Source organism: Podarcis tiliguerta (genome assembly GCF_965153285.1).
Source record: "Podarcis tiliguerta genome assembly, chromosome: 5".
In the NCBI taxonomy this organism is placed as follows: domain Eukaryota; kingdom Metazoa; phylum Chordata; class Lepidosauria; order Squamata; family Lacertidae; genus Podarcis; species Podarcis tiliguerta.
This window is the reverse complement of record NC_139538.1, coordinates 69,308,729-69,331,515: the sequence shown is the minus strand read 5'-3', so window position 1 is coordinate 69,331,515 and position 22,787 is coordinate 69,308,729. Positions and strand designations below refer to the sequence as shown.

General features: G+C 42.7%; 1 protein-coding gene across 4 annotated transcripts in view; it reads left to right on the top strand.

Annotated features, from left to right (window-relative positions):
- HK1 (hexokinase 1) overlaps positions 1 to 22,787 on the top strand; it is a 50,171-nt gene that overhangs the window by 9,890 nt on the left and 17,494 nt on the right. The window contains exons 1-5 of one of the 4 annotated variants that reach the window (XM_083439815.1): positions 2,715 to 3,654; positions 13,784 to 13,946; positions 16,296 to 16,444; positions 20,897 to 21,016; positions 22,354 to 22,449. In XM_083439815.1, coding sequence (XP_083295941.1) covers positions 3,592 to 3,654; positions 13,784 to 13,946; positions 16,296 to 16,444; positions 20,897 to 21,016; positions 22,354 to 22,449 — 591 coding nt within the window. In that variant the 5' untranslated portion in view covers positions 2,715 to 3,591. Of the gene's footprint in view, positions 1 to 2,714; positions 3,655 to 13,465; positions 13,552 to 13,783; positions 13,947 to 16,295; positions 16,445 to 20,896; positions 21,017 to 22,353; positions 22,450 to 22,787 lie in introns of those variants that run through there. The other 3 variants (XR_014511013.1, XM_083439817.1, XM_083439816.1) reach the window with 3 other exon arrangements.

Here is a 22,787-nt window from a genome sequence, read left to right as displayed (position 1 = left end):
AGAACAGTGCTAAGACAAAGCTATGTTGATCATAAATTGTATGTGTGTGTGCATTGGTTTCTGCACACTGTACTCAGGATGCAGGGTAAGGCCTGCAGGCAAAGATGAGCAATTCAAGGTGAGCACTTTAGTGGAAATTTCGATGTGAACACTGATGAAGCATCAAACAGCTTTGTTTGGCACATGACTGCAAAGTATGAGCTGGGAATTCTTTCAATTCCTGCCTTGCACTCCTGTCCCTGCACAAGTCAAGGAAAGAACATTGTATTGTTGCCCAGATGAAGAACATGATGTCCTCTGTTTTATGGAGAAAAAATGTTTTATTTGCAGTATTAGAGGGCAAATGAAAGAGCAAGAACATATTTTCCCCAACACAAAATTCTGTCGCCCCTTTTAGAACTGTTCAAGGCGAATTCTCAAGAATACCATATTTTTCGCCCCATAGGACGCACTTTTTCCCCTCCAAAAATGAAGGGGAAATGTGTGTGCGTCCTATGGGGCGAATACAGGCTTCAGGAAGCTATCCGCAAGACAGCAGCCTGCAGCCCGAAACCCGGGGAGCGCAGCGGGGCGCACCCCGGGCTTCGGGCAGCCTGGAGAGCCCGGCGGGAGTTCCCGCCGGGCTCCCAAGGCTTGCAGATAGCAGCCTGTTCTGGGGGCTGGGGTCAGGGGAAGCTTGGGCTTCCCCGCCCCCAGCCCCACAAGCTCCGGGAGCGATGGTGAGGTTGCGCAATCTCGCCATCGCTCCCAGACCCCCAGCCCCAGGCTAAAAACGAAGCCAGGACAGCTAGCGGGATCCATCCCGCACGCCGTCGTGGCTTCTTTGCTCTTTTTGGCTCGGGGGGGTTCCCCCTTTATTCCCCCCCCCCAAAATAAGTGCGCCCTATGGGCCGGTGCGCCCTATAGGGCGAAAAATACGGTACTTAATTGCTCTGTGGTGTCCTCACTTCTACACAGCGTACACTTATCTCAACTACACTGAAAACTGCAGCTGAAAATACAGGCATGCATTTTTCCCTGCCCCTTGGTTATCTGCTCAGGAAATCCTGTTAATTTCATGGGTTTGGCCAGGCCAAGTGTAGCCTGGTTCCTTTAACATTTGGGAAATGAACCAGGACAGGACAGAGCAAGAAAGACATTTAAATATAATCAACATTAAAATGACCATCTTCTCTGCTTATTTCATGTACCTGGTGAATTGGGCTCTTGCCAATTAAAGTTCCTCGTAATATTAGTTAAAAAGTAACCAGTAATATGTTATATATACCTGTATGTTTCTTTCCATAAGGCAAGAAACAGCTTGGGAGGTGGGATTTAAAATTACAGTGGAACCTCGGAAGCTGAACAATTTGGAACTGAAATGCTGAAAACCTGGAAGTAATTGCTTCCGTTTTCGAAGGTGCCTTTTGAAGGTGATTTTGCAGCCAGCCCGTTGATCCTGAGTTTTCAAATGCTTTGAAAGTTGAACGGTCTTCTGGAATAGATTATGTTCGAAAACTGAGGTTCTACTGTATCTGGAAAATAGTGCAGGGGGAAAGATTGATCTCTCCATCCTCCAATACTATGGTCCTGAGTTGATTTTCCCCTCCATCTTTCCATGTCATATTATCGTTGGGTCAGAAGATTTCTGATGCCATGGGCCCTTCCTAAGGTCATAATCCTGTGTCTGGGATGTACCCTGTCAAACTTCAGATGAGGGATCACATGAAAGAATGAATGGAGGGATGGAGAAGAATCCTGGCTTGTACACACATAAAACCAGAGGTCCAGGAAAAGCCTTTTAGCATGCCCTCTGACATCAAGTCTTTGAGGTGGAATGATGTTTTTCTATTTTGGGATGGAGTAACATTCCATCGCTTGAGCTTTGTCTTGTAATATGAAGGGGTACCGGCAGAACCACAAACCCATGTTTAAAGTACATCCAATGCACATTTAAAGCACATGATTCCCCCCAAATCCTCCTGGGAACTGTAGTTTGTTGAGAGGACTGGAGATGGTAGCTCTGTAAACTATAGTTCCTAGGCTTTATGCCTTGCTTTACAGGACAAATATGACAACTATCCTGTTCTCTGATGCTGAGGCTATGGAGGAACTGGCAGCTAGCGTGCCCTTGATATATGAGGGACAGCAAAGGAATGTGGCCAGGCAACTATTTAGCATTAACTAGTAAAAATGTCCTACAAACCTGCCAAGACCTGCTGCTCCTTGGAAAAACTGGCATATTCTTGGGACTTGCTTCCATGATCTTACAGATTTGGAGTCAGGATTTTATAACGAGAGTATATAGAAATGTATGGCTCCCAATTACGTATCCCCCTCTTACAGCCGGATCCTATACGTGACTTTTAAGTCACGTATATGCATTTCAAAAAATGCATATAGTTCTAAACCTTTGGGTACCGCTGTAAAATCTGCTGGTAGGGTTAATCTTACGCTTACGGTAATATATTACCGTAAAATGTCTTCTTTTTGTTTGTTTTAAAGGTGCTTATTATATCTCAGGCACATTATGCTTCCCTAATGCAGCAAGGTCAGGACACATAACGCTCTTTGATTTACCAGCTTCCAAACAAAGCAGGTCGAACAGCCCTTGTTGCAAATACTATTCCGAAGGTTGGGAGAGAGCCGAGAATGAAAAAGCCGAGAGGATGCTGCATCATCGGCGTCCTCGTCAGCAGGTCACATGACAGCGACTTGGGCAACGCCCACATTGCTCAGCAGACGGTCGAGTGTCTAGAAGTAGTGTGCGCGTGTCTGTCTTCTCCGTTCCGCTGCCTGTTTTCCTTTCGCTAATAATAGCAGAAGGCAAAACACACCAGCCAGAGCCTTAGCAAGCGCTTGGGTCAAATATTGCGCGCTGCTTTCAAAATGCATGCATTTCTTTTGCAGTGACACAGCAGTTCCGCTGTCTTTTTTGGGGGTATAATTTATTTAAAGCCTGTCTGCTGCGTGCTTTCACAGTTCCGCCCTTGCGTGCTCAAGGAGGTGCGCTTTTCGGCGCAGAGATGTTCTGCCTTAGGAAAGCAATGAAAATGCATTGCCCATCTGTAGGGAGCTGACCCGAGCCTGGCGGTGGTCTGGATCTCTTTCTCCCGGAAGGTGTTGAGAGCGGGTATAGGCCATTAAAACACGTCTTGAGGATGTGTAGGGACGTGAGGAACGTGCACGGATGCATGCCCGTCCGGGGTGACCATGGCCATGCATCCTCCCCTTCCTGCACATAGAAGGCAGCGGAGGTTGTCCATCAAACCGGCAGCGGCGGGAGGAGGAGGGTGTGGAAATCGCTTCTTTCGCGACCGCTCCTTGAACAGCCAATCGCAAGGCAGGAAGTGGGCAGGTTTATAGCCGGTCGCTATCGCGTGGAGGGAAAGGAGGAGGGAAAAAGAGAGAGAGAGCGTTGCATTTTATATTTATATATTTTACCCTGTGAGGCTGAACCAAGGACCTCTAGAATCTTTCGCTTGTAAGAAGAAAGGGGAGGAGAGAAACGGATCGCTTTGCATCCTTGCAAATTTCAGCTGCCCTCCCCCGCCCCAATTGTTCTGGTTAGCAAAACCACCCTGGGAAAAAGCTCTTATTTAACCAGACAGAATGATAGCTGCTCAGCTTCTGGCCTATTACTTCACGGAATTAAAGGATGATCAGGTCAAAAAGGTAAGGTACAAAGCGAACGTCCTTAAAAACCTGCAGGTTCAAGTTCTTCAGTCTTGATGGGGGTGGGAGGGATATTTATTTATTAAAAAACCTATGGGGTGCATAATTTGTGTTTATATATACGTATGTACATGCATTTCTTAGCATCCAGAATATTAAACTGGCATCATTTATTTTATCTTTAAACCTGTGCCTTGATCATATAGGTTTTTTGGGTTGTTTTTTTTTTTAAAAAGCTTGAAAGATCCGCCCCATTGCAAGGTTTCCGAACGGGCTGCAGTGTCCTTGAAGCAGGATGTAGATGTCAGAGCAGCGATGAGTAACGCAACAATCATGGTTTACTCCCCTTCTCTCCCCCCCCCCCCTGAGTTGGATCCGTCTATCATGTGTTTATTGCTATAAACGGCTGGTCATCCGCTAAGTGACTGTGGGAATTGTGGACTAGGTCTTTTATGAATGTGAGCATTCAGGGCCTACTGAAATCGTGTATACAGATGCGTGTTTAGGGCCGGGTAAAAACAGGTGCATTCTTTGTAACTCGCAATGATAAGCCTCTAGACACAAAAGAGAGCCTTGGGTTACCTGAATGACTAACAGGTTTCTTTTGTGGCACGGGTTTTTTGTGGACTAGAGCATAATCTGCGTCTTGAATCTTCCCTCTGGAATTTGTTACCAAGACAGGTGCTGGATTTACCTGTAGGTTGCTCTTCTGGGATTGGTAGCAATCGTAAGGAGATAGTAGGACCCCACAAAAGGGACTGATAAGGCTAAGCTTGTTAATTAGATTCCAAAGATGTAAATGGTTTGATGGGTAAAAAGGTAAAATTGGGCATTTTGCTGAGCTGGATTTATTATATTCACTTTGGTCCCATATTGCCCAGGAGGTCTCTTAAGGACACCATCCCAGAAATATGGGGGAAATATCTCCTTTTCAGGAGAGATGTATAGTAGGCCTCTACCTGGGCACTGGGCCAATATTTTAACATGTTAACTTGCCCAGTGCTGTAAGTTGAGCTAATGAGCATGCTTTGCAGCAATAATATTTTATTAGGCAGATGTTAGTGTTTCTGTGTTTCAGAAATGCGTTGCTGATAAGGGAGGGATCTGATTATCATGGAGAGGAAATAATAAATAATCCAATATAAAATTACAAGAAAGAAATCATCATAGACATTTTCTACTTTGCTTCAGAAATGTAGTTTTCTACCCTATCATGGGTGTTTTCCTATGGAGGCCTGTCATGATGACTCTATTGTTGCTTGCATGTTAAACAAAACTGTGAACTCAAAACAAGCTTCACTACTTACCATCACCTTTCCATGTGTTGGTATTTTATCACTTTTGCAGCATGTGGAATTTTTCTGGGAAACTGATATTTGGCCTGTTTAGATTGATGAGGTTTTAAAAATAATGCAGATATCATCATCAAGCTCATAGTACTGAAGGCACACTTGAAAATGTGCTGGTCATTTTTTGCAAAAGCAGTAAAATAATAATAATAGCTAAGATATATTATAGCCTGACTGTGGAGCTACTATGGCCTGTATGAATCCGCTTCATGGTCTCTATTCCTCTTCTCTTTTGCATCTGCAATCACTTACAACCTGTTAAAAACTAACATTTTGCAAAACAGTCCAAAGGGGCTAAAACTAACCATTCAAAATAGGAAGTAGTATGCGGACAAATCTTTGTTTCACTGAGTTATTCTGGATTTTATTTTGTGCAAAAACGAACATATCTACTAGTATCAAGCTTATTGTGCAGAAAAGGCTATTGGGGTTTTCTGGGTAGGATGTTCATTCATTAGATCCCAGTGATCTTTTGCCACCCTGTACTGGAAAGGAAAATACTAGCAGATGGGGAAGGGCCGTGTGATTAGCCCTAATCTCTTGATTGTGATACACATATTCCCCAATAGTGTAGACTTGCATACCTGGAGGAAGTGGCTCACTCATTGTTTTGGGTGTGGCGTGTATAAAGAGAGAGAGAAGGAAGGAAGCCAATTTAGTGGAGTAAGGATAGCCCTGGAGGCCTCTTGCTTATCTTGGATGGTGATGCTGAAGCACTGCTTTTAATGCTCCAGCAGTCTTGGTGAGAGTTGCTGTTCAAGCCATCCTTATATGTTTCTCCTTGTATTCAGAATCTTACGGATGGATAGGCATCTGCATTCATCCGCCTTACAGAAACATAAAAAATATGTAATCTGGTGTGTTCAGCAAACAAATGACGCCTAGCTTCTTAGATAAGCCACTTGGGGTCAGTAGCACAATTAGGGTGTGCCAGTATGGACTCTTACAGCCATGCAGAGTGCCAGGCAAGATGGAACTGGGGCACTGCCCACTTCAAATGATTATAGGAAACAGTTTATAGGAAAAAGTTTATAGGAAAAAGTTTGGGTTTGAGTAAGGCACAAGAACTGTTAGCTATGGCTTAGTTTTGGGGGTTTGGAATTTTCCCACCCCTGCCAGTAAGTAAATGCTAACTTGAAAAACATGTTATCTGCCTCTTTAAAACCATACATTTTTGTTTTTGATTAGCCTGAAAACTTTTCTTTCTTTCTCTCAGAAACTTTGTATGGATGTATCATTTTTATATGTAGCTTGTCTTTTTGTAATATTTTGTTTTAAGTTGTCTGTTGTTGCTTGTGTTTTTTTGTACACCGTTTAGGTACTTAAGGTTTAGGAATTCTTACAAGATTTAGAGAAGGGAACTAAAATAAAACGATTGACATGTGTGGGCCAAATGAGTGTTTCTGGGAAATAATGGAAATTACAAACAATATCAAGACTAATACATATTGTCAAGGTCTGGCTTTATTCCTTAGTTCTTGTAGCAGCTAGTGAGGTCCTCAGTTCTTGTAGCAGCAGTTCATCTAACTGGTACAGATTTCAAGGTGCTACATCTAGAATGGCTTTGTGATTCCCTTGGGTAAAATAAAACCCTGCAAGGCATGTTTTGCATCTTGGTATGTGATATGATGTGATCACTCACCTTGTGAATATCTTGTATGGTATTATTCTAGGCACGGGGGTGTGGTCTCACAACATTCCACAGGTACATTAAAGAGATCCAGCATGGTGTAGCTCAGTTGTAGCCAAGGTGGCCTTCTCCAGAAACTCGTAACACACGGGAGTCTGGCACCCACAAACTCCTTATAGTATCATAGAATCTTAGAATTGTAGATTTGGAAGGGACCACGAAGACTCATCTATTCTCCACCCCCATCATTCAGTCCAGACACTGAGATCCACCTCTGAGGGCCTTTTGGCGGTTCCCTCATAGCGAGAAGTGAGGTTACAGGGAAGTAGACAGAGGGCCTTCTCAGTAGTGGCACCTGCCCTGTGGAACGCCCTCCCATCAGATGTCAAGGAAATAAGCAGCTATCCTATTTTTAAAAGACATCTGAAGGCAGCCCTGTTTAGGGGAGTTTTTAATATTTAATGCTGTATTGTTTTTAACACTTGATTCGGAGCCGCCCAGAGTGGCTTGGGAAACTCAGCCAGATGGGCGGGGTATAAATTATAATTATAATTATTATTATTATTTTTATTACGCCCTGCAATGCAGGAATCTTTTGCCCAGCGTGAGACTCGAACCTACAACCCTGAGATTAAGAGTCTCTTGCTGTACCAACCGAGCACGATAAGGACATATTTAACTAAGAAACTGAAAGACGCAACCCATTATAAGGCATTTATAAGGCATCTTTTTGTGTAAAACCTTTAGATTTCTCCAGAAAGAGAAACAGTTGTGTTAGCTTGCCTGCTGAATGTTTTAAATTTTGATAGGCCAATGGTCCCGGCCAGCCCACAAGGAGCATGTGTGCCAACGTCATAGAATCATAGAGTACAACTCTATGGAAGGGACCCTGAGGATCATCTAGTCCAGCCCCCTGTGATGCAAGAATATGCAGCTGCCCCGTACGGGGGTTGAACTTGCAACCTTGGTGTTACCAGCTCTGCTGTGGGGAACAGTTTGATTGTGACCGACGAGCCATTCCTAGTGCATGGGTTGCTGCTGTGGAGAGCAGGTCTGGTGGTATTAGCCCTCCACATGTTGATCTGTGAGATTATTAAATTATTACATTTATATTCCACCTTTCCTCAGTCTAAAGAACTGAAAGTGGGATACATAGCTTCCCACCCCCCACCCTGTCTTCCTTTTATCCTCAGAACAACTCTGTGAGGTAGGTTAGGCTGAGAGACTGAGACTCTCTCAAGGCCGCACAAGGAGTTTCATGGCTGAGTAGGGATTGGACGAAGTGTTGTAGTTCAGGGGTTAAGCTGGCTCATAGGCATTTAAGGCATTAAGCTCTTCCCACACCATTTGTCTGTGTAATATCTTCATTTTCGTTTTGTTGATGCGCTGTCTCAGACTGTGGGAAAGGTGGGTGTCCATGCAAAATGGCTGCTTCTTCTACAAACTTGTTCTTATATTTAGAAATTTGGCCTAACATCACACAAGGAGGATGTTACAAGCTCAAGGATATTGTATCCTTCAATGCTTGTTAAACTACATTTTTAAAGCCTGTTTGATTTCTAAATTATTTGAATTTGTCAAAGGCAGAGTTTATCATTTTTGGATTATTTGTCAGGGGAATGCTAGGGAAGAATGTTGCAGGGCGTGTTTCAGAAATGGCTGTAGATAATAATAGAATCACAGCACGGGAAGGTCATCTAATTCATCCCCTTCTGAGCTCACCCATTCCCCATAGCTCCTAGAGGTGATTACTGTATAGACATCCCAGACCAAAGCAGAAATGAGATGACACAGGACAAAATGGTTCTACAGGACTTGAGCAAGGAAGCTGAGTCTGAGCTTTGGTTTAAAAACACCTCGATACAGAGCAGCATCCTGTTCATTTGGAACTTCAAGAATACACAGCACTTCTGAGTGCTTTGCATTATCTCATAGATTTTTACAACAGCCGCGTGCGGTAGGCCAGTGTTGTTGTCCTTATTGCAGGTGGGGGCCAAAGTAGGAAGATGGTAGCTTGCCTGGTGAATTTGAGTTCTTAAAACTGGAGAACTTCTCAGTTCATACTTAGGCAGCCTAGTCCATTCAGGGTGGTTGCTGTGTAGAACAGCTATATGTGTGTTTACTCAGAAGTAAATTTCAAGGTATTCAGTGGACTTACTCCAGGAGACATATGCTTGAGATTGCAAGCGCAGAATTCCAGCACTACTTCTCCTTTCCGCTAGTAAAGGTAAAGGTAAAGGGACCCCTGACCATTAGGTCCAGTCATGGCCGACTCTGGGGTTGTGGCGCTCATCTTGCTTTACTGGCCGAGGGAGCCGGCGTACAGCTTCCGGGTCATGTGGCCAGCATGACTAAGCTGCTTCTGGCGGACCAGAGCAGCGCACGGAAACGCCGTTTACCTTCCCGACAGAGCGGTGCCTATTTATCTACTTGCACTTTGTCGTGCTTTTGAACTGCTAGGTTGGCAGGAGCAGGAACCGAGCAACGGGAGCTCACCTTGTCGCGGGGATTCGAACCGCCGACCTGATCAGCAAGTCCTAGGCTCTGTGGTTTAACCCGCAGCGCCACCCGTGACCCTTTCCCCTAGTGCTTTTGTGCAATTTCTGCCTTGTGGGTGAACCTTTTCAAATTGGGGGACTTGTCCCTTTTTGGGAACTGAAAAAGCTTGATTCCATGTGAATTTATGATGCCAAAAGTTGTAGTTGGCTGCTTATGCTTGCTCTGCTGTATCCACCCAGATGCAACTTGCCTAGTGTTAGATTTCTCCTTGCATTCAGGCTGCTTAGCATCACATGACAGAGACACAGTTGGTAACATTATACCCTTCAAGCTGTCAGCAATCCTCACGCATAGAAGCTGCCAAAGTATTGCTTTATCTGGCCTGTGGTATCTGAGTCTAGGGGCAAGCCCAGGGATGTTGTTTTGTCAAAATAAGGAAGGAAAATAGAGAGTTAGCTTCTGTAATTTTATCCTCAAAACATTTAGTTAACTGTGGCTTCTCAGTCAGTCTGAACTGAGGGTTGTGGTTCATGCTAGCGATGGTCAGCTTCAAAATAAGCCAACTCCAAACTATGAGTTATGATGCTGGCTTGTTTCAACTAAGCAGAGTTAGTGCTAAGTTATGACTTCTGGTTCAGTTAGTGAAAGTAGACACAAAACCTTCTGGAGTTGTTTTCCTACTCATGCAGGGTGTGGAAGGAGCACACAAGCCCAAGTTTTGCTGTAGCTTGTGTACATCCATGTGTTGCTCCTGCCAACTTAGCAGTTTGAAAGCACACCAGTGCAAGTAGACAAATAGGTACCACTGTAGTGGGAAGGTAAATGGCGTTTCCATGCATTCTGGCACTCGTCACGGTCCTCTGTGTGCCAGTAGCAGTTTAATCATGCTTTCCACATGACCCAGAAAGCTGTCTGTGGACAAACGCCAGCTCCCTTGACCTGAAGCGAGATGAGCGTCGCACCCCATAGTTGCCTTTGACTGGATTTAATTGTCCAGGGGTCCTTCACATTTGCCTTACATCCATGTGTGAATATGCTTGGGCCTTAATGACTAGAAGCCAGAGCAAAGATGAAAAGCCTGTGCAGCTTTTGTGTGTGTTTGTGCTGGAGAGAGCTAGGGCAACAACCTGTCTTCTGTGTCCCATTCTAAAAGCCCAGATCCCAATCTCCTAATGCCTGGGTGAGTCTGAAACAGTAGCAAGGATATTTCTCTCTTTATGTCAGATTGCAAATAGACCTTGTATGTCTTTTGCAGGACATGCCTGATTTGATTTGATTTGAGTATTGTGGCACAAGCCTTGGCTAAACCCGTGGATATGATTGAGGTGCACATTTGGATTCCAGCTGCTATATCTTATCCTTAGGAGGTTACCTGCTTTTATGTGATATTAGGACACTGCAATCAGTGCATTGTAAAAGTCCTTAGAGTGCTAATGTACGGAGTGGTTTCTTGTAATGATCAGTAATTTGCCTGAAAACTCTTCTAATCCGTGCTTGAGTAGCTTTCCAATTTTCTTCTATAAAGTTTTATAGCACTAGGAGTAGGTGGTTAGAAGGAGGAAGGAAAGATTATCTTTTATCATGTTGGAAGGATGTCATTGTGACCATGTCAGGCCTTTGGTAATAAAACATGGCTGCACTTTTAGTAGAATATTGCCCTCCCCCTGGCAACTTCTATTTGTTTGCTTTACAAGTCTTGCTGAATGTAATATTTAGTAAGATCATAATGTGTGTATTGCATGCAAGGCAATAACAAACCACATCCTTTCGAGTTTGTTGGAATGTTTCATGATGGCAAATGTTGAGGATTGGGGACATGAACTTTGCAGGGGTCGCCAATGGGCACATTTGCATATCAGAGAAACTGTTGTTGGTAGAACATATATACACCACAATAGAATGCTTCTTTCAAGTCTTAATTCCAACAAGTGGAGGTGATCCTGTGGGTGCCAGGAAAGGCCTTGTGGGTGCATAGACACTCATGGGCACTGTGTTGGTGACCCCTGATATACAGCTACAGAGTCTGGGACTGATGGTCATGTGTACTTCATAAAGCAGTAGGAGGCCATGAGCCTTGGTTTATTAGGATTATGCTGTGTTTTATCATATCAGAAGATTAAGCTGTACCTCATATCACATCAAAAGGGACAGTTGTGGAAAGTTATGCTTTAGGCAGAGTGGTTTTCTGTCTCCAAAAATGTTTATTGACATGGAGAGACTAGAAGTTGAATTAATGACATGGAGTTGAATTAATGACATGGGGAGACTAGAAGTTGCTTGCAATGCAGATTAAACAGCCATAACAGTTTCTGCACTTTCTAAAGATGCACTTTCTAAAGATGCACTTTCTAAAGATGCACTTTCAACTAAGCAGAGTTAGTGCTAAGTTATTTAAAATGTAAAAAATGTTTCCCTTTTTGAGGACCATAGGAAGCTGCCACATCCCAGATCAAATCATTGGTCCATCTAGCAACTCTTCAGGTTTTAAGACTGAGAATGTTTCTCCTCTTTGCTTCTCAAATGGAAGCAAGTGGAATGCATATCCTCATTTTTTAAATGGTTTCATTGGCTCCTTGTCTACTTCTGAGCACAATTCAAGGGGCTGCCGTTAATCTTTTAAAGCCCTAAATAACTTAGGACTCAAATATATCAGGGACCGGCTTCTCTCATAAAAGCCTGCCTATGCATTTAGATCCATTTCCAAAGCGCGATTAAGGTAAGATGGGTAATATGCAGGAGAAATGATTTTGAGGAGATATGGAAGGTATTTGTAGAATTTATCCTGTTAAAACAGAAAGGGGTCAAACCATCATAAGAGGTTTTGAAATTTTGGGAGGTTGGATAGTTACAATGGAATGGTACAATACAATACAAATGAAATGCACATTTTTATTTATTTATTATTATTACTTTGTCAGAAAATAAAAAAAGGAAAGATCCACTTCCAGAGCTATTCTTGGAGTCCTTTCCCTCCATTGGATGAATGATAGGTGGGGGGCGGGGGAACTAGGCAATAGGGCATTTTGGGATCTATGTTTGTAGTTTTGTGGTTGTGAGCATGTCTGTCCGCACTTCCCAGAGTGGGTTGGGATGAAGCTTTGGGGGATGCTGTGTTGGTCACACCATTTGAGGACCACCTGCGCTCCTTTGGATCAAGGCCATGGATAGCTTTTGCTAGAGCAGAATACAGTGGTACCACGGGTTAAGTACTGAATTCGTTCCGGAGGTCCGTTCTTAACCTGAAACTGTTCTTAACCTGAAGCACCACTTTAGCTAATGGGGCCTCCCGCTGCCGCTGCGCCAGCAGAGCACGATTTCTGTTCTCATCCTGAAGCAAAGTTCTTAACCTGAAACACTGTTTTTGGGTTAGCGGCGTCTGTGACCTGAATAGTATGTAACCCGAGGTACCACTGTAGTGAAGAGGCTGGGCATAGCAGAAAGCAATCTGAACAAGCTGTCTGTGCTTCAGTCGGGAGAGCCTGTGCCTGTTGGAGAACATTCTTTTCCAAAACTTGAAACGGAACCCATGACTTCTCCATTTGCAGCTCTGCTGCTGGTCGCAAATAGCCTTTAATAATACCCACTTGGAGAGCCCTGTCTCTCATCGCCTTCAGCAGCTGAGCCACACAGAATGTCACAATCTACTGCTCTATTGGGAGTTACTAGAGTATATCCCCAACTATGACCCACCAGAAATCAATCCATTGTTGCGTTAGCAGAAGCCAGCACAAAGACCCTAGCTAGCACAATGGGGTTTTCTCCTCCCTCCCCTGAATGCCCCCTGTGCCTCTCCCAGATCCACTCTGGAGGGTCAGCAGAACCCCGAGGACAGTCTATTTCCCCTATGCATTTTTTCCTGGGTTATATTTTCCCTAATCTAATGCATTTTTCTATGTTGTTTTCACAAATGCATGCATTTTATGCAAACCTTAGCCATGTGTATGCATTTTTGTACATGTAACGTGGCTGGAGAACATGATTTCAAAATTTGGAGAAGCATGAATTTCAGAAGATGGCTATATTTTAGTTCACTTGTTGTGTTGGAAAGTGTCAACTAGATAGGTTCACCTTTTAATGCTAACTGAATCAAATGCTAAGTGGGCTTTTAAATAGAGAAGGACAAGAGGATGATGATAACGTTGATGACAAAATAATTTCTTTGTGCACAATTTCTGCCTATTGCTTTCTGGGCTCCATTCAAGGTGCTGGTTCACCGAACCCTAAGAGACTTGGAGTCATTCTGTCTCAGTAATGGCTTCCATCCCTGTGTTTCATCATGACCTTTAAGATCAGCTGGAAACACCTCTTAACCTTGCCATTTATGCACCACCAGGACCACAAATACTTTTTGGTTGCTGCCTCTCGACTCGAGAATTGTCTTCCACGGAGGCCGAAGCCTAGGGGTCTTTTGGAAGCAGTGTAAGACCTTTTAATTGGCTTTTGGTGCCAGGGATAGGGTTGGGGGCAGGGAAAGATGGTGGTTAATTATTTTGTAATTGGGAGCTTTGCAGCTACAATATTGTTACCTGCCCTAAGCACTTGGGATGGAGCCAGATGGAAATCAAATGACACAAATCAAGAATGTAGCTAAGTTAACACAAAATGGTACAAGGTCTGAATGTTGTGTGCTTTTCTCTTATGTCCCCTCCAGATCGATAAATATCTGTACGCCATGCGGCTCTCTGATGAAACTCTGCTGGATATTATGGGGCGCTTCAGGAGAGAGATGCGGAATGGACTTTCCAGGGACTTTAACCCAACAGCCTCTGTAAAGATGCTTCCTACATTTGTAAGGTCTATTCCTGATGGCTCAGGTATGCTGTTGTACTTCGTTAACAAACAGTTTTCTGAAACAAAACCAGAACAATCTCTTGTTACTATTACGAGCACAATGAGAGCCATTAGCTACACATGTATGCATAAAGTGGTCCAAGTATGCAAAACTAAAAGAAACTCTCAGCAATGTTTGTACCAAAGAGGAACAGTGTTTTTAAAAAGATACAAACCTCAGCCTATTTCCCTATGGCCAGTAGCTTTGGCTCCTGTTGTCTTGGGGTCAGGGTGTGTTGCTTGTACAAACTTAAGAAGAAGACAGTGTGTTTGAAACCCAAATCAAACAACAAGTATGCTCAATACCTAGACACAGTGGCTGCATTCAGATATAACACAGGCCCTTTCTTCTTTGGTGCTGCCGTGAGGAGGTAAGAAGCTTCTGCTTCTTTCCTTTGACTAAACACAGTTTAGTTAGCTATCCAAACCCTAAACTGTGGTTAATCTTAAATTCAGTTTCCGAAAAGCGTAGAACAAAGAATCCCTGTATGCCCCCAGCTGCCAGAACATTCCATACATATGCGGTATAAAGTATCCAGTCAAATATTAGGCAGGTTTGCATAATAGTGTAAAACTGATTATACAAGTTACAGTTTTGAAGTGTCTTGTTGACTTGGATGTGAGTGTGCAGACAGGGTGTTAATTTGCAACATATCCCAGGGTGGACGTTTCTGAAGTGCTGCATTTGTCTGAAGTGTATTCCAGCGTTCAATTACTTTAGGGGGAAAAGGCCATCTGTTCTAGTGTGTGTTTTTCCTTTTTTAAAAAAAAGCTAATGGGGCTCAGTCTAAATTAGCGATGGACTACAGTGATAAAAGTCTGTTTGCACATTTTGCTTAATGCTCAGTACTTGTACAGAACAGTGATATTTAATTGGTTTTATCGTCAGAATGGTTTAAAAATTACATTAGCTTCAAAATGATGCCGGTCCTGGATATTATGTTGCCCTAAGTCACTGAGATTTTATATATATATATATAAATGGAGTGCAGAGCTGCTTGCTAAATAAATAAAATTATAATACACAATTTGGAGAGCTTTGCTGCAAACAGAGTATTGTGGTTGCCAGTAATGATGCACAATAGAGCATAATCAAAGAGCCATGGCGGTGCAAGGGATTCTGGGATGCAGCTCCCAGATTTCACGCTTCTTCATTGGCAGCCCTGAAAGTATTGCCTCTTGGATGCTTGTGTAGTTTGTTCTGCTATTTAGAAATGTGTTTTCCCAAACTGACAGATTTGGGTCTCCCTATTTTGATGGCAAACAAGACGAGTCAATTTGTATACCCGATACGATTTGCACAACTTCGGGCAAAAACACTGCATGCAAGAGACTCAGAGTTGCCCTAAGAATAGCAAACTGATTTACCTCCTGGCCTAATTTCAATTCTTCATTGATTTCTTACCCACATGAGTGGACAGGCCCAAAGAGAGGCAGGTGAGAGTAAGGAATTTGTTGCCATTTTTGCTGAGATGAGAACATTGTTGGAAGAATACTTTCTTTGGAAAGAGTAATAGAACACTTAAAAAGGGAAAATCCATGCCTGACATTTTATGTGGGTATGATGTTAGTGCTGAAGACAGAAACAAGGCTGCTTTAGTGGGAAGTTACAGCTGTGTTGCAAGATTGTTGGATGGGTATGATGTCCAAGGCTTATTTGTATGGGCGAAATTGATTGTGTCCAGGTGGCCAATAATGCGTTGGTGGTGATAAAGTAAGAATGATGTATTTAATGAGTCTCAAACTGAAAGTGAATGGTAAGCCAGCCAGTGTCATAAATGATCCAACATTGTATTTTGCTTATGACCCTTCCTGCTTTTTGCCACTTTTAAAGCTTAATGAAAATTCAGAAATCAATGAAGAATTGAAATTAGGCCAGGAAGTAAATCAGTTTGCTATTCTGAGGGCAACTCCGAGTCTCTTGTAGGCTGATGCAGAGCCTGTTTTGAGGGTTTGAACATCCTTTTAAAATAGAGTAGAGGGGGTGTGTGAGTGTGTGGATTTGCATCTGCATCCATGTACCTGAACTTCAGTGTTTGCCTGTGCTCTGTTTACACACACTGAGTTTTTCTTTAATCTCGTTCATGGGTTGTTTTAATTGGTAATCTTAGTCTCCAAACAAATAAAGGATTGTGGTCTTTGCTTGTCTGATTAGATAGGATGAGGCTTATCACTTGGGTTGATCAGATATATTTGCAGTGTTAAAAGGTGAATGCTGATAGTTTAACTTTCAGTACCCAATGCATTATTTTATGTAATGGATGGCAAAGATTCATTGTGCACCCAGAGTGACTTGATGCTTAAGTGTTGATGTTCTGTTTCATCCAAAACAGAGAAAGGAGATTTCATTGCCCTGGATCTTGGTGGATCTTACTTTCGTATTTTGCGAGTGAAAGTGTCTCATGAGAAAAAGCAGACGGTGCAAATGGAAACGGAGATTTATAACACTCCCGAGGATATTATGCATGGTAGTGGAACACGGGTAAGATTGCTTCCTAGGAATGTTCTTGCAATATATGAGGGTTGTAAAACATTTTTTGAAAAAGCTTCCACATGGTATTGTTTGGATTTTCTGATACAGTTTTGAAGGATAAAATAAAAACTACTACCTTGTAATTTTAATTTTTAAAGGAAGTAAAAGACTTACCTTCAAAATCATTTGGTGGAAAGTTAGGATGTATATTTTGAGGCCAACTTCTCTGTTGAGAATAATGCAAAATGCTAGGGTTTTTTTAATATTAGGAAATTGGATTCTTGTGATAATTTCTTCCAGTTTATTCATTGCAAACCAATGTTTCCTATACAACGATGACTTGTTAAATTGGAAGGCAGTTTAGAATCCTGATCCATAGGCATGAAAATGATGACCCAGTTGTGAGCTAAAATATGTATTGCTGCTTGTTTTTTTTGTTTATTTGTACACTTATTATACCCCTCTAACTTTGTGACCCAAGATTCATAATACATCAGTTCAGCTACAATCACAAACACCTTGCTGTTATCTTTCTTTCTCTTGCCCTTGCATATGCAAATTGGTCCAAGTATACATTTTGCAGCCAGCAACTCAGGCTGTAGAAGCTACATGGATGGTTGGTGAGACCAAGAAAGGCTGGAGGAGTTTCTCCTATTTCCCCCAGTAAAAGCTCCTGTGTAAGTTACAGGTATTGGAATCTGCTGTCACCAATGCTGCCATTTTTTAAAAAGCCTACCTTACCCAATCCATTGTCATTTCTTTATCTTGCTTCCCCTAGGATGAGACTTAATGCCTGGTTTCCTGTATGCTGGCAGCATGGCTGTTAAGCCTGAATGTCAGTAATTTGGCTGGTTAGGCAGAGGCATTCTGGGCATCTTCTTGCTGTTGCAGAAATTCCCACTTTGAGCCAGTAGATTCCAGGCTCGCCTGTGCTGTTCTTGCTATTTGGCTCTTGAAAACATCTGCGCATTCACTTCAGTGGCTCTCCTAAATGTCCCAAATGGTCTTGTTGGTCATTACTGAATGAGAGAGGTCAGCATCAGTCATACAGTAGTCAAAGAACCAAATTTCTTCTGTTTTATGTTTTGGGGGAAGTCTGTTGCGTTCCTGCGGCCGACACCTTATTCTGCCTGTGGTTCAATAACAATGACAGTGCAAATACTCTTTCATAGTTATTTAAAATGTATTTGTATGTTTTTCAGGATCCTTCCAATATCCCAGCTCCATGACATTCCAGTTTCTTAGGCACTAGAATCTAGATTTTTTAAAAATGAACCAGTATCAAAATGCTAAGGTGCCTGGGATGCTGGCAAACCTTACATAATTTTGTCAGGTCTTTGGATTTCTGATGACATGTTCAGCAACTTGTTATTGGACTCCAACTCCCATGAGCCCCAGCCAGTATAGCAAATGGCTAGGGATGCTGGGAGTTGTAGTCCAGCAGCATCTGAAGAGCTTAGGAACTTCCTCTGGCTTAAAAAGATGGCACAAGCTGCTGTTTCCACCGCCACAAGTAAATTAAAGGGTAGAGGTTGGGCCCTAAAGCTGCAGTGCTCTTGTCACTATTTACTGGCAGCTTGGTGATTTGAACCCCACGCCTCTTCCTAGAAGGGATCCCGAGGGTCATCTGGTCCACCCCCCTGCAGTGCAGGAAGGGATGCATTGGCCTGTTCAGTTTTGGAACATGCATGTTGTTGCCAGGCCATAAAAGTCAAATGGATGCCAACAACAGCTTTAAGGCTCACCGAGCTTTAGGCTTGCCCTCAAAAGATTTTGGAGATAAATGATGGGGCATTTTCTGTGACTTTGCAAGGAATATAAATGGGGAGGGTATAATGTAAAAGGAAATGGCTTTATGTAAAAACAAACAAACAAAACAACACAAAAGCATGGAAGATTTTGGGATTTTACTTGATGAAGTAAAGGCTCAAGCATCCGAGGAGCCAATTCTCTTGTTCTGTATCTAGCCTTATTTGTGCTGTGCCACCATTTCCAGCATCCCCATTGCAGCACTTGTCACACCTGTTCCATGGCATGGAAAGAGCTGCAGCACTGAAACTGTAATTGGAGCTCAAGAGTTCTGCATCGTTTGCCTGCATAGTGCTACGTTAAAAAAATAAAAATAAAAAGCTCTACATAAATTAAATATGAAACCAGTTCCAGGCATATGCTTTTAAAGAACGAGAGAAGACATTTTCGCTCTGCATGGAATCTGCATTCTGGTTATGATTCATCAATGCATTTAGGAGCTGCCAATTGAAAATGCTTGCTTGGGATAGTTGAGCTGGGGAGAGGACTGAGTGGAAGAGGCAAATCCTGACTAGCCCAAAACTGAAAGTTACTTTCCAATGTTGCAAACATTTTGTTCCAGAAAGCAATGGGCTATATTCAGATTTGCCACTCAACTGATGGTAAAATGTCCATCAGTGGAATGGGGAGGGGGATTTTTCTTTACAGTTAGCTGAATGATACCATTGAATACAATTCAGTAGGTCTGTGATACCTGCAGCTCTGTAACTTTTGAAATCAGTTGTTTAAAAAGGGGCAGTTGGGTGTTGGGCTCCTTGGGGGGTGGGGAATTAAGGAGGAAGATTCTTCTAGCATTACAAAATCACCCCAGATTTAAATCAGGAATAATTGATTTAGATCATTATTTTTATTTGTGGTGTATGAGTGTTTAGCCTTGTAAATAATAGTATACTTGCTCGTAGAGGTTTTTAACCTGACAAATGGGCATTCCTACTCTAAACCCAGTTGCTAAACTGTGACATGAAATGCCTTAGATAATGTCCGTCGAGAGTGCCAGTCTAAACTTTATTACCCAGTGCAGAGGTAATATTTCTAATTTTGCAACTATGGTTAGGAGATCAGAAATGTGCTGCAGGCTCATGTTTCGTCCTTCCCTCTCCCTGCATGAGTTCCTCCCTGCCTTTTCAGAGTTGACCATGGTTAGTATAATGTGTAGCAAACCATGGTTAATTCAAACCAGATTGTGTTATAACGACAACTGAAGTTAACACTAAGGCCATCAAAAGAGCACTTCTGGATCAGGTCAGTGGCCCATCTGGTCCAGTATCCTGTCTTCACAGTGGCCAACCAGAAGCCTATCGGGAACCCACAAGAGACTTGAACCCAACAGTGCTCTTCCCGCTTGTTTTCCCCAGTAACTGCCATTGAGAGGAATACTGACTGACAGTGGAGGCAGAACATGCACATCGTAGCTATCAGGGTGTTTCACATAGTTAAAATGACAAAGAATTGGGGAAAGAGAGCTTTATGGAACAGGCTATTGGGGTTTTTATTATTATTATGGCATAGGCCATAACTGTCAGGGTGCTGTCGACAGCTTCTGGCTGATTGCCCAGGAAAGCAGAGAGACAGAGAAAACACAGGCTTTATAGTCCTTTTTATTATGATTCCAGGTGCCAAGGGAAGTCAGCCAAGCACCTTTCAGTATCTAACATTGCTCTGAGTGAAGCTCCATGCCTCCCCTCCTTCGTACTTCCCTATTCATCAGACTCCTCCCTTCCTCTACGGTGGCTGTTAAGGATCCCCCACCTTTGAGCCCTTTGCTCTGCTATTCTCAGTGAACACCTGGTTTTAGGGCACAGGACGGGTTCTGGGAGACTCTCCAGTGACAGCATATCAGTCAGCTGCTGCTTGGGCCCTGTCTGCTCAGTACTACTTAGCTCTTCATCTCCCATTATTTCTCAACTTCTTCCCTCTTCCTCTGGGGTGTGCCCTGTGTCGAACCAGTCCTGTAGATCTATGCTATCTGCCCTTTCCTCCTCTGGTATGCTCCTGGGGAGGTGGTCTCCACCATTCTTCTTCATCTGCCCAGTCCCTGACAATAACCTAGCAGAGACTAGGAGTTCAGGAAGATGTATGCCTTACTAGCATGACAGCGTTTTCTGTACCATGGATTTCACTCTGACCTGCTTCAAAGGAAGTGTGTTTACGGTTGCAGTGACAACCAATGAGAGTTGTTCGCAGAGAAGTCTGCTGAGCATTATGGCTTCAACGGAGGATTCTGCCCCCATGTATGAAATGCATACCAAAGGACCGGATTCAACAGTGTAGTCCTGCCAGAGGATGCCTGCACAAGGTGTTCTGCTAGTGCATCAGGGCTTCTTTCCGCTCCCCCTGCACACCCTGAAATTGGCCTGGGGAGGTTCAGAAAACCCCCAGAACCTCCCCAAGTGGGAGGAGAGAGCAGATCATTCCTTCAGGCAAGCAAAAACGCTTGCACTGACTGAGTGATCTGCTTAACACTACGTTGAATTCCACCCCAAAGCCTTACTTTTCAAATGTTCCCGTTTTATAGGACTGCCACCAAAATAGTATTTATTGGTATGGGATCACCTAATGATTTTTCCAGTAGTGGTTATGGGGATGAAGATGCAATTATTATTTTTATCAGGCTCTTAAAATGTTGTCTTGTTGTCCTGCCTTTCTCCTCAGCTTTTTGACCACGTTGCTGAATGTTTAGGCGATTTCATGGAGAAGCAGGAAATCAAGAACAAGAAGTTGCCTGTTGGGTTCACATTTTCTTTTCCATGTAGGCAAACCAAGTTAGATGAGGTAAGAATGCAGGCGGCATCTGTGTTGCATCTGAAATTGCTTTTAGATATGTAATTGTCTGAATCTGTTTTTATATACGTAACGGTTTTAAATTGTTTTTATAAATGCACTTGTGTGTGTGTGTGTGTGTGTATATATATATATATATATATATATGTATGTATATATAAATATAGTGGTGCCTCGCAAGGCGAAAAGAATCCGTTCCGCGAGTCTCTTCGTCTAGCGGTTTTTTCGTCTTGCGAAGCAACCCTATTAGCGGATTAGCGCTATTAGCGGTTTAGCGGCTATTAAAGGCTTAAGGGATTAGCGGATTAGCTGCTAAAAGGCTATTAGCAGCTTAGTGCCTTAGAAAAAGGGGGTGGGGAGCAAAAAAAAATCGCAAGAATCGCAAGACATTTTCATCTTGCGAAGCAAGCCCATAGAGAAATTCATCCTGCGAAGCGTATTGAAAAACGGAAAACCCTTTTGTCTAGCGGGTTTTCCATCTTGCGAGGCATTCGTCTTGCGGGGCACCACTGTATGTATGTGTGTGTGTGTGTGTATATATATATATATATATATATATATATATATACTCAAACAGCACTGCACAACTTTATTACTGTGCAGAAGAAACATAGGAACCTGCCTTACCCCAAAGCAGACTGCTAGACCATTTAGCTCAGTACTCTGTCTATGCTGACTGGAAGCAGTGCTCCACGGTTTCAACTTCCCCAGCCCCATCTGGAGGTGGCAGAGATTGAACCAGGGACTTCTGGCAGGCAGAAAGAACATGTGCTGTGAATCTTCCCCAGCTAGATGGTACTAAAGTGCCCTTTAGCTGATATGACTGAACGTGCTTGGAATATTGTTCTTGTTGCAATATTGTGTGTGGAAACCGTTGGAAGACACTTGAATTAGAACTTCATCTCTCCCAGCACGTGGCCAGGAAGCATGCAGTGTTTTTTAATTTTGGAAGTATGGACCTGTTTAATGTTACGAAGAAGACCACTGAGAGCCCCATATAAATCCATCATATGGAAGAATTTAGCATGTGAACTGTATATGCATACTGTTAAGCATGATTCCCTGATTGTGGTACCTCCAAAATGGAGATATATAATTGTAGCAAGGGTGGGTAACGGAGTATGTTTGTAGATTTGTTCACCCATATTATGTCCTCCATAAGAACATGGGAAAATTGACACGTAGGACACGTGTCGTCACATATGAAAACTGATCTTCAACTCTTTTTTTTTTTTTTTAACTGAAAAAGTGAGTCTTGACTCAGAGAAACATTGGGCCTAATATCTTTAGGCCATAATTTTACTTTATTTTATTTTTCATTTTATTAGGGTGTTCTAATAACCTGGACAAAACGTTTCAAAGCAAGTGGTGTCGAGGGAGCAGATGTAGTGAAGTTGCTAAACAAAGCCATCAAAAAGCGTGGGGTAAGATTATCTTTTTATATACATGTATAGCTAGCATTGATACATGAACTTGGCTGATAATGGAACATCTTTTGTTACTTGCAGATGTCAGGAATTGTGTCAATCTTTTTCAGTGTCATTGTAGAATGATTAGATGGTCGCTAATTTCACGTTGCTTTTAACTCATAGTAAAAGTATTGAGCCAAGAAGATGTTCAGACTAAGAAAACAATTTCTTGGGGAGGGGGCTATATAGCATTTCTTCTTCTAGATAATATTATATACCAAACAAACTTCCATAGACTCAACAGCCTTAGATTCAAACAATCCTCTCATTTTCACAGTGAAGTTTTATGCATG